At 43.6% G+C, this 18,126-nt stretch overlaps 1 protein-coding gene across 3 annotated transcripts in view; it reads right to left on the bottom strand.

Moving 5' to 3' along the window:
- BICDL1 (BICD family like cargo adaptor 1) overlaps nt 1–18,126 on the bottom strand; it is a 93,284-nt gene that overhangs the window by 62,983 nt on the left and 12,175 nt on the right. For all 3 annotated transcript variants that reach the window (XR_013539171.1, XM_078381620.1, XM_072983514.2), the window contains exon 2: nt 10,865–11,080. Coding sequence is in view for 2 of the 3 variants with exons in the window: in XM_078381620.1 (XP_078237746.1) it covers nt 10,865–11,080 (216 nt within the window). In the remaining variant the exon portion in view is untranslated. The remainder of the gene's footprint in view (nt 1–10,864; nt 11,081–18,126) is intronic.

The raw sequence follows: 18,126 nt of genomic DNA, 5'->3' as shown, positions 1-18,126 counted from the left end.
GCCTTCAGCCCATTCAGCCCAGGGGGAAGTGAAACCAACGTGGAGGATATATCAGGGGCATCCTACCAACTCTCCTCAGACTGAAGAAGCTACTTGGATGACTAGTGAAACATTTCAACCCAACAAGAAAAAAGTCCAGTTGGCATGATTCAACTTCCACATAACCTCACCCGGATGACTGAGAATCTTCATAGACTCATCACCCTGAGCATAAGACTAAAGGGCTTTGTATCCACATACCTGTCTGTCCTCCTCCAAGAAGTTACAATAATAATCCTAGGACTGCGCCCCTCACATGTCCCCAGGTTGTTTCACTAGCCTGAGGCCCACGACACGTTCTCTCCTTTACGCTGCCACCAGATGACCTCTGTCAATACCCTTTAATTAGAAATATTGAGGTCCCCGCTGAGTATAAAGTTGAACAACACAGGTTTATTGATTACAGTTTGCTTTAACAGGTTCTTCACAGACTTTAATGTATTCATTAAATTATTAATAATTTGTTTCACTATTAACTCTCTTAGCACTCTATAAGTTCCACACTCTTAACTCCTAACTCTGCCACACTCTCTAACTACCACAGACTAATTCTACTTCAGACTCTCCTCTCTGACTCTCACTGACTGAACTCCTCAAACTCTGACTCACCCATTCCTTCTGGTTTCTCTGGCTCCGCCTCTCAACAGCTCCCATTGGTACATGCAAATAACCTACTACCAGAGCAGGGTGATTGGCACAGTGAATACAGTGGTGCCCCGCTTGATGATTAACTTGTTAGACGAGGAAATCACTTTACGATGAGTATTTTACGATCACTATAGCAATCGCAAAACAATGTTTTCATAGGGAAAAATTGCTTGACGATGATCGATTTCCCTGCTTCGGGAATCGATTTTTTGCTTAACGATGATCAAAAGAGCTGATTGTCAGGTCTTCAAAATGGCCACCCACTGTGCAAAATGGCTCCCTGCTGTGTTTTAAGACGGATTCCTCGCTATACAGGCACCGGAAAATGGCCGCCCTATGGAGGATCTTTACTGGACACTGAGGTATTTCGCCCATTGGAACACATTGAACTGGTTTTCAATGCATTTCAATGGTTTTTTTTACTTTCGCTTGACGACAATTTCATTCTACAATGATTTTTCTGGAATGAATTATCCTCTTCAAGCGAGGCACCACTACATTTATTTTTCTCATCAAAATTAACGGGGTTCTTTTTCTATCAGCTGAATGGAGTCTCTGCTTCAAATAATATCTATAGTACTGCTGATACTTATACAGTGGTGCCTCGCTTAACGAGTGCCCCGTTGAGCGATTAAATTGCTTAATGAGGGGCTCTGGGCCATCGCTGGAGCATTCGCTCAGCGATCGCCCTATGGCGTTTTTTCGCTTTGCGATATTCGCTAAGCGATTCGCTTAGCGAATATCGCATAACAAAGTGGGGGAGAACAGCTGATCGGCAGTTCCAAAATGGCCGCCGGAAGGTCCGCGACGCATTTTCGCGCCCTGCCCTCGCTTACCAAGGGCGTGAAAATGGCGGCGCTATGGAGGAAGATCGCTTAACGGTGAGTTTTAAAGCCATAGGAACGCATTGAACGAAGTTCAATGAACGAAGTTCAATGCGTTTCTATGGCTTTTTTATTTCCGTTTAGCGATGTTTCACTATAGCGAAGGTTAATGCGGAACGGATTAACCTCGCTATGCGAGGCACCACTGTATTGTTTCCTGTTGGTCAGGAAGCATCTCCTAGAAACATTCCGATAAAATTATATGACAATAATTTAAGGATGAAATTGCAGGGGCAGGATTGAAGCTAATAGGACTTAACTCTTGTGTTTTTGCTAGAACAATAAGCTCAACAATACATCCAACAACATAAACCCTATTGGCTTATGCTACACACTAGAATAATGTATATACTGTATATCTAAATATCAGTAAATCTGCATCTGAGTTACTATAGATTTTCGTTGTATGGTATACTGTGTATATACTTACAATGACAATAAATTATATTATTATTTGAATACAGATCTCTAACTAAAACTGCCCAGAAGAAGGACGCAACAGCAACCAACATTCTTATTGTGCAGCCAAGATTTAAATGTACCCATACAGCATACTGTACTTATTGGAAAACTAAATCTACTGACCCATCGATCTCAAAGTCAATATCATTAATTCAAAATCAACTGAAGCCTTTGAAAAAAGGACCCCCCCCCCCAATAAGAGTGCTGTCCTCTGAAGATGCCCATGGCCACAGAGACTGGTGAAACGTTAGGAAGGACAACCTTCAGAACACGGCCAAAGAGCCCGAAAAACCCACAACAACCATTATATCCCGGCCGTGAAAGCCTTTGCAAATACATTGACCCCCCCCAAAGCTGAATTGCAGTGAAAAAATAAGAACCAGAAATGGGGTGTCCCCTTAAATGGATTATATTTTCTATTGATGACAGAGTCAACATTTTTGTTTTAGTAGAATGGCCCTCATTTTTACAGAACAATTAATTTCTGGTAAGAAAATGGGCCAATCAAGTACTATTTGAGTGTTTCAGAATTAGTATTCTGTGTGGTTACGTCTGCAGTGCCATAGATGCTTTTCGGAAATATTTTTCAACACATACATTCCAAGCGTCTCTATCACTGCCTATCCTGGCCCTCCTTCTCGAAGACTATTATCAGTTTCTCCTGACCCAGGTGTATTAGACTACAACTCCCAATTTCCCCAGCAAGTACAAGCAACGGGCATTAGAGGAGGGGAGGTTATCTCTGATATTTCCCCAATGGTCACCTAACCTCTATGAGCTAAGTTCCGTCAAACCTGTGTTTTAAATATTTGAAAATAAATAAATAAATAAAAATGCAGGTGAATGAAAATGAACCAGGGCAGGTGTGTGTGGGGGAGGAGGGAGAGACAGAGTTCCTGCTAAATTCCCTACTTGCTGAACGCCTTTTGCAAAGTGACGTTAAAAATGACGTGACCTCCAAAAGTCCTCTTCGGACGTCACTGCCGTGTCTCCCGTGGCATCTGTAGCTTCCCTGTAATGGAACTGCAGGGAAGAAAACAGCAGCTCAGGAACCACCATCTTGTTACCGTGGCAACACCATCCAACTGGGATCCTATGATGCACGGTAGCCTAGCAACAAGGAACGGGGCTCCTGAAGCTGCTGCGGAAATGGCAAATCGGCAGCCTCGGCCGAGATCGATTGTCCTGAGGCAACGGGCAGCACCGCCCAGACTGTTCTGGACCAGGAATAATGAGGGGAAGCGCGCACGTCGTCCCTCGCCTCTGGGGACAAGCAGGAAGGGCAGGTTCCAAAACCACAAGTGCTTAAAAGCGGCACCGTCTCTACTGTTAAGACGAGCAAGGGAGTTACCTCAGGCAACAGATTATGAGTGTCACGAAAAGTCAACAAAAATTTTTCCTAATCAGATTTTTCATTCTTCTAGTCTCATGTCTTGTGATGTTGTGCCCCAGATGCTAAAATAACGTGACTGGTTCCTTGTGAAACGCAACCCCCTTCCTTGCTCTGCAGCAGAATATTCCGGAAGGGCCCGGAGCTAACTCTCTGACCCAAGCAGAGACCACCATCCAGACCAAACTTGCTAGGGTCTGCCAACTTCAAAGCACCATGCGGGGGGACGGGGTGGCGGTGTTGGAGGGGCTGAGGTCTTCTGGGTCTTTGCCTGTGGCTCAGAAGACTGTACGGGCTCAGAGATGCCTGAAATCTCCAGTTCAGACAGGAATGGGCTGCTCATGGCCTCCTTACTGACGTTTGACTACCGTTCACATCAGCCTTAGCCAACAGAGCTTATGGAAAAGGTTCGTGGGGGACTGCAGTCCAGCAAAGAGGCCACAGACGACCCAATCTTGAGTTAAAGGCATTTCCAGTCTCTGCCTGAGTCTGCAGAGAGCTCCTCACCAAATTTGGTAAGTCTAGCTATTGTACCTTAGACAAGAGGGGGCTGCAATACAAACAAACAAACAAAACACTTCAGCATGGAATGTTGTCTCACATTCTATTGCTTCCTCTCCTCAGGGGAGCAATTCTCGTGGTTTATGAGACATGCGATTTACATTGAATTTTTTTTGCAGCCTCGCATGCTGCTTCCAGAAGGTGTGGCTGGGAGGGATTTTTCTGGCTGGGGAGACGGTCCATCTATCCAGAGATCCCTGCCTCTCTGCTCAGTAATTATCTCCCCCTCCCCCACTTTCTGTTTTTGAGCTTTTTTTCCCTCTCTGTTGTCTGCCGGCAGTTGAGACCTGTTGCTCCAACCAATACTGTATTTAGTTGGCTGTTATTTGTTCACCGTTAAGTCAATGAAACCTTTTATTCTTTCTACTACTGTATTAATGTCTCAGAGTCAGTTATTGAGACTATAAGTGCCAGCTAATGTGAAAAAAAGGGGTGGGCTATTCTGAGGAACTTCAGGCTATTCTGCTCTGTGCAGCTAGAGAAATTTAGCCATACTTTATAACTGTGCAACAATGGATGTATATGGTCAGGAGGACCCTTGCTTTTTCATTATCTTGAATATTTCAGAGCTCCTGCTGGAAATTGCAAAAACCTTTCAATTTATTATAAAGTCTCTCTCTCTCACTCTCTCTTTCTTTCCCTTCCTCTCTCACACAAAAAAGCATAGCATTCTGTAATTTTTACATAAGGGCTGCCGTCTGTTACATCACAAAAGGCCTTTGCCTAGGTCTCAGGCTTTGGCCCTGAAATATAAAGGAGTAAACCCTACTTTAGAGTGAAGCTAGTGCTTACCTCCCATAGACAACATAACATAACACAAAACAAACTAATGTGCAAATCAGCAACCTACAGAGAGTGTGAAAACTTTCTACTGTGATAATTAGATGTATTTCATTACATATAGTTGGGCCCTGAGAAAGTATTCCAGGATGTCAGAAGGAATAGAGGAACCAAAATAGCAACAAAGAAAGAAACCTTGCTCGTCAGTATACAAGAAAAACTCATTGTCCTTGCCCCAGTTATCTTGAATTGGGGAACAGGATTTTGAAATTAAGTGGAACTTCCACTTAAGAGTTGGACACAACTAAATGACTAAACAACAACAAGTTTGAAAGAAATTCTCCTATGTTTTTTCTGTGGGAAAAAGTGAAGTGTGAGTGCCTGAGTAACCGACCTAACAGGCAGAGATCAGTGTGTAAAAGGACCATTAACACCTTCAACTTACCTCCTATTGTTGAAGACTTCAAAGAAAGGGCTGAGATAGGAACTGGCTTCCATGCTTATCTTAACAACGCAACAGCACAAGGACTCTAACACCCCTAACTGTAGCCCTTGACTTGGAGAGAGTCAGTTCACTTCCTTCCCAGAGAGTTATGTAGATTTGGCAATGGGAAAGGCAACAAGACAGGAAAAATGCTTTGACAGAACATGAAAAGCTATTAAGATGATGTTGGCAACAGGTGTGTAAGGGCTCATTTACTTGTAGAAAAGGGATTAGGAAAAGTAGATTGTTAGCCTAGTATGTCTCTAAGTCAATCAATTTAAGGGGACACCCCATTTCTGGTTCTTATTCTTTCACTGCAATTCAGCTTTGGTGATATATTTTTGCAAACATGCATAATTTAAGCATGTGGAAGGGGCCTGCCTTACCCTTTGAGTGAGACTGGCACCCATAATGTTGGAGTTTTTACAACCTTTCAAATCTGCCTTTAGTTTGTTTGGCTGGGAGGGACCTTTCTGGACTGACTTGATAGTCAATATACAGCACTAACCAATCACTCCTTCCTGCCTCTGAATTCCAAGAGAGCCCTGCCTCTCTGCTGAGTGTCCCTTTCTGCTTCGTCCGTTGCTGTCAGGTGTTTATTAGTTTGCTTATCTCTTAACAACCTTAAGAAAATGTTTTTATTCTTTTGACTACGAATGTTTCAGAGGGAGCTACTGAGACTGTAAGTGCCAGTGAATGAGAAAGGGGTGGACTCTCTGGGGAAGCTGCAGCTTTTCTCCTCTGTGCGTCTCTGTACTTCTGCTGTTTAGTCACAAGGAATTTTAAACAGAAATTCAACACCTTAAGCAGCAGATTTCAAGTCTTACGGAAATGTAGCAAATTATTAGTCATTAACTGGTGCTCACTGTGTGTTTTTGTACTGGCAGGGCTTGGGGCAAACCCCGGTGGGATCTTCTGTCTCACATGCATTGGGCACTAAGCATCTTGATTTGAATGGAAGTATGTGACGAAGGCATTTGCTGCTCCCACCCCAGGCTAGCCAAGTGATGGGGACAAAGAATTTTTATTTAATTAAGTGCAGTTTATATACTTCCTGGAGTCAAAAGCTCCCCAAAGTGTTTTATCCAGAAATTGCTATAACTTCTAAGATTCTAGCAGGTGGGATCAGGGAATGTTCAGTCTAGCTTTGCAGTTTGAAGGGGCTAGAAGCCTGCTTTAAGCAAGAAAGCACCTGAGACTCGCTGGACAACAAACCACTGCCACATTTTTTTATGCTCCTACGAAATCCAGATAAATATGGTCTTGTCCACAAAAATAAAAATATTTATTGAGAAACAGAACCTGGCAATGTTACTTTTAAAGACACCAGCCAGCATGCATACCTTAACAGAGCCTCTTCTGTTTTCTTAGTCACTACCACAGCTCTTAGATAAATGTTGTCATTTTGAGCAGTGAAGGTTTCAAAATCAAAATCCCACCCAATGAAAGCTCACTGCCTGCTCCTAAAAACAAGTACTCTTGCGTGCTTTAGGACCATAACAAACTGTAACAATAAATATTGGAAATTTTTGGCAACCTCGCATGCTGCCTTTAATAGATTTCGCTGGGAGAGGTGACCAACCAACAATACCTTCCTTATTTCTTAACGGGAAGGAAGGGGGAGAGAAGCAACATTTTTCCAAGGCACTCCTGCAAAAATTATGGCGTTTGATTCAGAAAGTCCCAAAAGCAGAGACAGGCCTCATTTGTACCCAATAAACCCACAACTTGTGAGGATTTTAGCTTCCTCTTTGTAAACCATCTTTTTTTACATGCCACCAAATATCTTTGCTTGGGAGTGTCCAAACTAACCATTTTCCAAATAGCAAAAACTCAATTTTCTGTCCAAAGGGGACTCCTAGTTTGCTATTCCCCTGTAGCCGTGGCCCAAAACTTGCTGCAGAGGTGGAAGAAAAGATGGTGCCCTGGCCTTCCAACTCCGTGGAAGAGGCTGGCAGATAAATCTGATTTTAACCATGTCGACAAGAGAGCCTCCTTCATTCCATGCAAGAGCAGGATTATAAATGGGTGGCAGAGGAGCAGATGAAGTCACATCTATTCTGTCCCCCTCTGCATCTACTGTCGGGGCAGTGGCCTTATCCTGCCTAATGGTAGAGCTGGCCTTGTTCCCCAAAGAAGCTGGAATTCCAGACAAGACTAGGAATGTTAGGAAGAACAAGTTCAACTGCATCAAGCAAGAGGCTGACCTTGAAATCATTATTTTTGGGGACCACAACTCTCTAACTCAAATCTCCACCTGCTCACTCACTTTCCCCATCTTTCCTAGAAACTCTGCTGGAAGCAGCTTGCTTGGGGACAGTTCATTCCAGATAAGGACCACCATCAAAGATGGAGCCTCTCCAGCTTCAACCGTTTCCATCTAGCTGGTCATTCTAGGCCTGGAGCTGTTTTCTCCTCCTCCTTCCTCACCCCTTCCTCCTTGTATATCATGCCTTACCTTTATATCCTTAGCCTGACAATAGGACTCATTACTTATCTTGCAAGCCAGCCATGGATGGAGCCTTTCTGGCCCCTGGGTGGATTACAATTATTTTAAATAATCACCCTAACATCTTCCTCCTCCAGCTTCTTAGGGAAGTTAAGAAAAACAGGGTCAGGTAAGCATGTAAGGGAAGACATCCCTGAGGAGTTGCTGCTGATCAAAGCAAGCAACACTGGCTGATATATTCTTAGTTTTAATATTTGTTACATTTACTGTATACCCCACTTTGAGTTCTGATGAAATCAGAAAGCCACTGGGGCCTTATCTATCTATCGATCGATCTATCTGTCTGTCTGTCCGTCCGTCCGTCCGTCCGTCCGTCCGTCCGTCCGTCCGTCCGTCCGTCCGTCCGTCCATTTATTTATTTATTTATTTATTTATTTATTTATTTATTTATTTATTTATTTATTTAACTTCTATGCCACCCACTCTACCCAAAGGTCTCCGGGCAGCTTAACTGTCTCACAACAATTAAAATTCAATTAAAATACAATAAAAGATAAAATGATTAAAATAGCATGGTCACTCTAATGATGGCTGACTGGGACGCAGCAACAAACAGTCTAACAAAAGAAAATACAGCAGGAGCCCCCTATCCACAGGATCAGTATCTGCTGATTCATTTATACAAAATAAAAAAAACCTTCAGAAATGTGTATTTGATATATATTTCTAGGATGTATTTATCACAACCAACTACTAGAGGGGGTCAGAGCCATGCAATGCATAGCACTTAATACTTGAGGGTTACTTTGGCATCCAGGGAGGGGCTTGGAAACGATCCCCCACAGATACGGCAGTCCTACTGCACACAGATACCCTCACACACTGTTGTAGTTATTGACTGGTGGCCCTTTACTGATTGCATACACTGCCCTCCTGGCATAGGGGCTACAGTTCAATCTAGGCAACCCAAGGGCCTTTACAGGCCTTTAAGCTGAAACTATCAGGGAAGAATGGAAAGACCAGAGCCATCCATCCTTCGCCGGGGAGATCATCTGTTCTGTGCTGGGTGGCACAAGCTGTTTCCCTCACCAGTCAGCCTGTCACCATCTGGAAAACATAAGCTAGTCTTAGAACAATAGGTTTCCATATTTTGGCATGTAGTGTGTAAATTCTCTCTAGCTCATCGCTCCCACTAAGCCTGTCACATGACATTCGTAAAATAATGTATACACATGTTTTAGAAGGCAAATTTCTCATCTAATAGAGAAGTACATAAAGCTGAGAAAGTCATTGCCCTAAGGTCACCCCATTCAATTGAACATTCTTGGCCTTTAAGATCGGTCCCATTTCCAGCGCAGGGATGACTGATGGGGACACAAGAGAATGCCTTCTCTGTGGCTGATCCCAGGTTATCGGATGCTCTCCCTCGGGAGATCCGGCTGGCCCCCCCTCCCTTCTGTCCTTCCTCTTGACAGCTGGAGACTCCTCTTTTCAGACCGGCTTTTAACCATTGTGGCTCAGTCCCTGGATGCCTCTTAAAAGTTAAGATAGTTTTTAATGTTTACTTGGTTTTAATGATTCAATATTTATTATTTATTTACCGTATTTTTCGCTCCATAAGATGCACCTTTCCATAAGACGCACCAAATTTTTAGGAGAAGAAAACAGGAAAAAATTATCTGCTTTCTTCTCCTAAAATTTGGTGAGCCTTATGGAGAGGTCCATCTTATGGAACACACCCTAGGGTCCTAGGGTGTGTTCCAGGACCCTTTGGAGCCTCCCCCTGCCTCCCTCGGGGGCGAGAGGGGGTGAAATCGCCACCTTCTGGGGCTCTTCTGAAGTTTCCCAAGCCTCAGAAGAGCCCCCAAAGGTGGTGATTTCATCCCCTCTGGCCCCCAGGGGAGGCAGGGTCAGTCTCCAAAGAGTCCTAGAACACACCCTAGGACCCTTTGGAGACTCACCCTGCCTCCCCCGGGCGACAGAGGGGGCAAAATAGGCAGCTTCCAGGATCTTTTCTGAGCCTTTCCAGGCTCAGAAAAGGTCCTGGAAGCTCCCGATTTTGCCCCCGCTGTCCCCGTGGGGGTGGGTGGGTGGGAGCCTGGCAAGGGTCCAAGGGAGCCTCCCACCCCGCCATGGGACCAGGGGGGTAAAATCGCCAGCTCCCGATTTTACCCCCCCCTGGCCACGTGGGGGTGGGTGGGGGGAGGGTGGCATGGGTCCAAGGGAGGGTCCCTTGGACCCTTGCCACCCTCCACCCACCCCCCCATGGGACCCAGGGGGGGTAAAATCGCCAGGTTCTGGGAGTGTTTGGAGGCTCCCCAAGCCTCCAAACACTCCCAGAACCTGGCGATTTTGCCAGGGCTGGCCGGTGCGTGGGTGGGAGGAGCGTCGCAAGGATCTGAGTGAGCTCCCAGGACCCTTGCGACGTTCCCCCCACCTGGAAGCTGGCGATTTCGCCGGTGCTGGCCCCGTGGGGGCGTGGGGGAGCCTCGCAAGGGTCCTGGAAGGCTCACCCGGACCCTTGCGACGCTCCCCCCCACGGGGCCAGCAGCGACGAAATTGCTGCATTCACACCATTAGACGCACTGACTTCCCCACCCACATTTTGGAGGGGGGAAAGTGCGTCTTATGGTGCAAAAAATACGGTAAAATATTTTTCTCCCACCTTCTTAAAAGAAGAACTCAAGACAGGGTTTTAATTAGCATACAGTTTTTTTAAAAAAATGTTTAACGTATTATGTTTTTAATTCTGTTTTTTTAAAAAAATATTGTGAGCTGCCTTGGATTCTCTTATCAGGAGGAAGATGGGCTATAAATAAAATAAAGTAAAATCAGTTTCATGGCTGGGAATCTAAAAAACGATTTCCCAAGTCTTTGTGCACACTGCATTGGTTCTCTAACGATCTGACCTGGCGTAGAGTGAACATTTATTATCCCAAAGATAAACTCCAAAACGGGTGGCCAGATAGAAGCCAGCGCATGCATGCACGGCACATTCTGGATTGATCCTTAACAGGGCATCTTTTCCAGCTCAGCCTACAGTGTCTTCAGCAAAGAGAAGAAGCATTGGATAAAAAGGCACAAGACTTCAAAGGGAGATGTGAAAAGCTCAAAAGAGAGAAGTACGAGACTCGCCTTCCGGCTCCCCTTCCCTCCTTGCTACTCACCCTGCTGAGCTGATCCAAGAGTCTTTGGTTCTGTTCAGATAGTTCCTGGACCGCCCGGGTTTTCTCTCGATCGGCTTCTCGAAGGTGAACCTGCTGCTTCTCCAGCTCATCCTGGAGCTGCTTCACGTCGCTCTCCAGTTCCGATACCCTGCCTTCCCATTCCCCTTCTTTATTCTCAAAACGTCGCCGGAGTTCGTGTTTCTCTTGTTCCAGGTGCTGCATAACATAAGGGGCAAAGGGGTGGGGGGTGGGGGGACAACAGTGGAAGCCAAGACGTCATTTTCCCGCATTCTCATAGTCCATGAACTTATCTTTTAAAAAGGACTCCGCAGATTCCACCAGAAACCCACTATTTGCAGCTTGCCAATGGCACCCAGATATAATTGGAAACTAATTCGTTTAAAGAAAAGGAAACAAATGAACGAGAGCCACTGAAATTATGTTTAAAAACATGTTTTGATCTGCCTGGATAAGGCTTTGCTGTTTTCTACAGCCTCCTACTATAATGCTTCAAAGCATCTCCGCCAGATCCTCAGAGAACTCCATGCAGAAATTCTTACCCCGCCAAATCGGCAGCGTTTCCTCAATTTCACTTTGGTATAAGCCCCCATTTGGCTCCTTCCCTAAGACTAAATTTACACATTCAGAACAACCACATGGAATTGATGTGGCTTGCATTTATATCCTACCTTTCCAGAACTGGGGATGCTATAGTTCCGCACCCACCCACCCAGCAATAGTTAGTTATAATGGTCACAGTTGCCATGATGGTAACAATTAGAGCAAATTCCTTTTAAAACGAACTGTCCAAACTCTGCACGTTTTCTCCAAGGAGCTCACTTGGCATGGACGCCCCCCCTCCAACGTCTCCCCTTTCGGGATCTCCTCTGTCCTCTGTGCACTTTATCAGTGAAAGCGTTGACTGTGCTGACCATCTTATGGTGTTTGTTTGCTGTGCAAAGTGGTTGACTGAGATACCCTCTTCTCATACCCTCAAGTATATAAGAGAGATGGCTGATAGGGACAGTGCAGCATGCATGTAAAAGGAGTTGGAATTGGGACCCTCTGAGATACCACCAGGCCAGCCTGACATCCTCTTTCTATACATTGAGATTATGCTCAGCTAAGACCTCCTTCAGCAGGCAGGGGCTAAATCCACTCATTTATCTGCAACTAGGGTAGAGCCATGGAATCAATGGAGACTTATATAAGCTTCGATTTAACTAATCCATTTATTTCACGGCTCTAATTCTAAACGACATCAAGCAGTGATTATATTCTTTCCATGGTGTTGATTTTCTTACCAATTCTGTTTTGCTTTTTATTATTATTTTAATATTGGGATTAGCAATCCTGTTGTTTTGGTTGCTGTTTTATCGACTGGGGGATTTTTAAAGTTCTAAATCACCCTGAAATGATATACAGAGCACATAACCAGGGTGGAAGTGCGGGGAGAGAATAGGCCTGATGAATTAGATAAAAGAGCACTAGGCCGTCAACCCAGAGATGGGTTCCTGCTTTTATAATATGAGGCCATACCCTATATTCAACTCTCCACCCAAGAAGGGCACTTAAGATGTTATGGCCCATCAAGGCACTTGAGCCTTAGGGGGACCCCTTGTAGGGTTTTCAAGGTACGTGAAATGTTCAAGAAGATGTTTAGCATTGCCAGGCCACCCACCCTCCATGGGTTTCCATGGGCAGTGGGGATTTGAACCCAGAGGCCCCGAATTCTAGCCCAGCATTCTATCCACAACAACACACTGGAGCTCAGAATGGAAAATAATAAGAAAATACTGGAAGGAAGGGATAAAAAAAAGAACACACAATCTTTGGTGGAAGAATGTTAACATGAAAACAAATAAATTAAAAGGCACAGTCAAAGCACGGGAATAAAAAGGATTGTTATTTGAGGCTATGTCATTGACAACGGGCGTTAATTGCCTTCCTTAGGACATGGATAGCATGCAGAGGTTGGAAATGTTACTTATGGGATCGACAACATGAAGAGCATTATTCATGATAGTTGGGGCATTCGGGGACGGGGGGGGGGGGGGGGTTAAGCCCAAAGCTAACTTTGCCACACTCTTGGACATAAATTTTGTAATGCTGCCCAGAGTAGACCATTGGTCTAGACGGGGGGGGGGCATAAATTTGAATGAATGAATGAATGAATGAATGAATGAATGAATGAATGAATGAATGAATGAATGAATGAATACATACATACATACATACATACATACATACATACATACATACATACATACATACATACATACATACATACATACATACCGGTGAGATTTTTCACTGTTTCTGGTCATTGTGGAAGCAAGAGACCATTTCTCTCTTGGTGCCATATATTATTTTAAACTGAATGTTTAAAAACCAGAAGCTGACCAAAAAAAAAAAAAGCATAAGTGGGGAGAAGCAAATTATCAGCAGAGATTGAGACTCGTGACTTACTGTTGAGACCAACCTAAGTTTCACCTGCCACTCAACTTGGACTTCAGTCGGATTTTTTTTTTTTTTTAAAAAGAGACTCCGACTCAACTTGTGACTCGGACCCATTTTTCTGAGTCACATTTTTGAAGTCCCTATTATTTTAATGGAGACTGCAAGAGGGGCCCTTTGCCTGTGCCTACCAGGCCTATCAGCTCTGTGGCCTCTTGTTGCGGCTCGCTGGGTATTTTTAAATGTCAACTGAAAACCTGGCTGTTTAGGCAGGCCTTCCCTCCAGGCACTACTTGATTTACTTTTTCTTTTTCTTTTCCATCTTGAATGATTGTTTATTGTTGTGGTGAATCACTGTTGCTTTTATATTGTTTTATTTACTTGCTGTCAGCCGCCCAGAGGAGTCTATGACTAGATGGGTGGGGTATAAGTACAACAAACAAACAAACAAACAAACAAACAAACAAACAAACAAACAAACAAACAAACAAACAAACAAACAAACAAACAAACAAACAAACAAACAAACAAACAAACAAACAAATAGAGCCATGGCACCACCCAGTCACCCCCAGGCTCCGAAGACAGGCCTTGAGGCAGCCCAGAAGCATCCCTGTTGCCTTGGCAACGGCAACCTCACCACCGCCTAGCAGTTGCCCAAAAAAGCATTGGCAAGGCCTTCTGATGGCCTGCCGCCATTTTGCTGGCCGCTCTGAGGGAAGAGGAGGAGGAAGAGGAGGATGGCCCCCCAACCCCTTGGAGAGGGGTGAATGGGGCGGACAGACGGCACACAACCCCACCCCACCCCTCGATCCTTCCCTTTCCTTGCTGAAGAGGTTGCCATGGGGATTCTGGGCCCGTGCTGGCCATGGGAGTGGATGAAATTTGTGGTTGGCCATTGGATTTCTCCTCGTCAGCCATGGTGCTACATCCGTGGGCTGCCTGGGGAATTCTGTCAGTTGTTGTCCAGAAGAGTACTCCAGTCTCTATTGTTTTAACAGGGACTTGAGACTTGAACTCAAGGCTTGGGACTCGGGACTTGGGCCCAAAGCCTTGCCAACATCCTGATGATCAGTACCCATAATTAGTAAAATGCATTGAGGAAGATGTTACGGTACCTCCTGTGAAAGAAGTATGCTTCGACTTTTAAAGTGACACTTCTTCATCATCATCATAGGCATCCTTCAGTCTCGAGAGACTATTGTAACATGCTCTGAATAGAGGACTTGGAACAGCGTCTAGTGTGGCTGAGAAGGCCAATTCGAGAGTGACCATCCCTTCCACACTGAAGACAAATAGAATCTGTTCCCCATCCAGTTCCCTGATTTGGCTGCTTTCGGGACTGCCTCTTTGCCTCGGCCTCCTGGACAAGGGTCTCTTCAAATTGGGAGAGGCCATGATGCACTACCTGCCTTCAGGCTGAGCGCTCAGAGGTCAAGGTTTCCCATCTGTTGAGGTCCATTCCGAAGGCCTTCAGATCCCGCTTGCAGATATCCTTGTATCGTAGCTGTGGTCTCCCTCTGTGGCAAATTCCCTGCACTAACTCTCCATACAGGAGATCTTTTGGAATCGCTGTTTCAGTAGTGTATACATGCTAAAAATTCCAGCTCGTTCTAGGACTACTCTATTTGGAACTTTGCCAGGTGACACCAAAAATGCGTCGGAGGCAACGGATATGGAACGTGTTCAGCTTTCTCTCCTGCCTCGCATGAAGGGTCCAGGACTCACTGCAGTCCAGGAGTATGCTCAGGACATAGGCTCTATAGACCTGGATCTTGGTGTATGCTGTCAGCTTCTTATTGAGCCATACTCTTTTTGTGAGTCTTGAGAACATAGTAGCTGCTTTGCCAATGCATCTATCCAGCTCGACATCCAGAGAGAGGGTGTCAGAGATCGTTGAGCCAAGGTACACAAATTCATGGTCAACCTCCAATTCTTGCATGGAGATGGTAATAGAGGGAGGTGAGTCCACGCCCTGGCCCATGACTTGTGTTTTCTTCAGGCTGATAGTTAGTCCAAAGTCTTGGCAGGCCTTGCTAAAACGATTCATGAGTTGTTGTAGGTCTTCGGCAGAGTGGACACTTCTTATACAGTATGTGCCAAATTATAGATGAGGTGGTAAATGGGAGGTAGGGGAGGGTGGGGAGATGCATCAGGGAGATGCACAATTATAAACAAGACAGCAAACTTCAAATCCCAGGATCCCATAGGAAGGTGGCACAAGACAGCTTGCACTACAGTTCCCATCCTCCTCCTCCTTTCCTTCCTGGGGATGATGAGCTACATTGTGCAGCACATCTGCAAGATGCCAGGTTGGGAGAAGCCAGATTATAACAATACTGGCTAGAAAAAAAATTAGGTTCACCTGATGAAGAAGAATCCACAAGAGAGGATTCATGGCAATTAAACTAGAAAATCCATTCACTTTTAATTTTACAGGGTTCCGGCACCATTTTTAATCAACTTTTTTTTTCATATCACCAAACTCTCTAGATTTAATTTTTCTAAGGGAGGCGAGAGCGATCATTGTGAAATCTCTTTTCAACAGCCAAATAGAATTGATGAAACTTTAATTTATTCTCACTCTGAAAAAGAAAAACCCTAATTTACAATGCTTTTTGCAGAGTACTGAGAACATTTTCAAGGAGTTAAATGTACTATAAAAACTGAATTTTAGGGATTTATAAGTAATAATCTTTAAAATTCACATATGAACTAGTCACAGAAGCACAGAAAATAATCCATGCAGTTTAGAAGGCAGGATTAGTTTAAATTTAGCCAATTTACCCCTTTCTGAATATTCAAGGTATTCCCACACACTGGAAAGACAGAATATTTGCCCTGCAGACGTTTTCCAGCCTTCATAACTAACATTAAACCAATCACCCTGTCAAAGAATCAGGTCCCAGCATAATAAAAAGAGAAATTTTCTAAAAAGGACATTTATATGTTGATAGGCATTCTGTTACTATATTTATAACACCTACAATATGTTTTAACAAGATGAAGATTGTAGCGCTGTTAGAACTTAAGGTAAACACACAAGAATAATAATTCAATTAGTTTTAAAGTATTACAGCTGCAATAATTACAATAAAAAGAATAAATAAAAACTTGCAGCATTATTATTAGGAACAAATCTTATTGCTATGACAAAAAACTAAATAATCTCACAGCTTCATGTTATGAACCACACAACCCACTTCAAGATACATGTATGTAATTCATGTTGGAGATTCATGGGAGGTCACGTACATGTCATAGAAATCCCTCCTACGGGAGACCAGACTGGGCTCATATTTGCTGTCCTTCTAAATGCAGGCAAAGACCTTTCTCTCCAAGCAGCCTTTCCCTTAAGGACTGACTGTCAAGGCAACAATAAACAATAAACACATTTATTGCTTCTAAATCTGTTTTTGCAATGCTTTTAACTTAACATTTTTAATATGTTATTAATTCTTCTTTAATATTTGAATATTTTGCTGGGTTTTTTTGTTTTTAGTATTGTGTTTTTAATTATGTAAGGAGCCTTGGTTCCTTGGTAAGGAGAAAAGCAGGATAAAAATATTTTAAATAATATAAATGAACATGTGTTAAGAATTGCTGGTTGTAAGTATTAATACAGCAAAGAGTTCGATTGGGCCATTGAAAAAAAACTATAAGGCAACAGGTTTCCTGGCTACAATAACTTTGCCTGGACAGACACTCAATAAACAGTTCCAGTGGATCCTCTATAATTTTTGAGGACAAGGAAGCATCCAGAAGTTGCCAAAATGTGCCCACTCCACCAAAGAATTGTACAATAGCCAATGATCAACAAGACACAGTGGCAAGGGCCTGGAATGCATACATATACTCTTGAAACAGGGCACTAATATTGGATGTAAACACATTCTAACCTTTGGTTTCTCCTGATGGCAACAGAGCTTGGTAGTAACACAATGGCTGGAATCCTGTGGCATAGCTCCACATGTGTAATGGGAGTGACGTCAGCAGCAGCAGCCAATCGCCAGTCTTTAAAAGCTTCCTTTGGAGATTTTGGTGGGCATATGACTTGGACACAGTGTGATGAAGCAACATGCATCTCCAAATCACCAATGGAAGCCTTGCAACATTGGTGATTAGGCACTGATGATTACATCATTCCCATTGTGCCTGCGGAGCTGTGCAACAGGACTTCAAATAATGACTTCTAAGCAACATTTAGGAGAACTTAAATCAGGCCATTCTGGGTCAGACTAAAGATCTACCTGTTCCAACATTTTGTTTGTGCAGCAACTCATCAGCCTCTGGGAATCCTCGGATCCAGGCAGGGGTGCAAGTATCACCTTCATTTCCGTGCAACAGAACTAATATTAAGAGGTATATTTTACATGGGCTGTGGCCCTCCCTCCCTTCATATCAAATCCTTTGTATCAAATCCTTGCACAATTTAAAATTGTGGACATATATGAAATGTAGGTAAAATTAAGAACAAATTAAGATAATCAGAATGTTTTTGACCAGAAGCGACTACGTCAACATTCTGACACTAAAAGTGACATATGCATTATGATTTGCAACCACCGATGGCCCTAACCTTAATCAGTTTTTAAAAAATAATAACAGCAAAACATTTCTTAGAAAGGTTTCTAACAAGCAATGTTTTCAGAGTGAAATGTTACTTTTTACATCAGTAGATAATTACATTGTATAATGAGAAGTAATTTTAGGTTTTTGATAAAACGAATGATATTTACATTTTAATGCTAGAATGTTGCTTTTTGGAGACTTCTGTATTTAAAAAAAGTCAAAAAGGAGATTAA

This window comes from Pogona vitticeps, chromosome 14 (assembly GCF_051106095.1).
Source record: "Pogona vitticeps strain Pit_001003342236 chromosome 14, PviZW2.1, whole genome shotgun sequence".
Taxonomy (NCBI): Eukaryota; Metazoa; Chordata; class Lepidosauria; order Squamata; family Agamidae; genus Pogona; species Pogona vitticeps.
The sequence above is the reverse complement of the archived record's forward strand: the minus strand, read 5'-3'. Positions and strand labels throughout refer to the sequence as shown.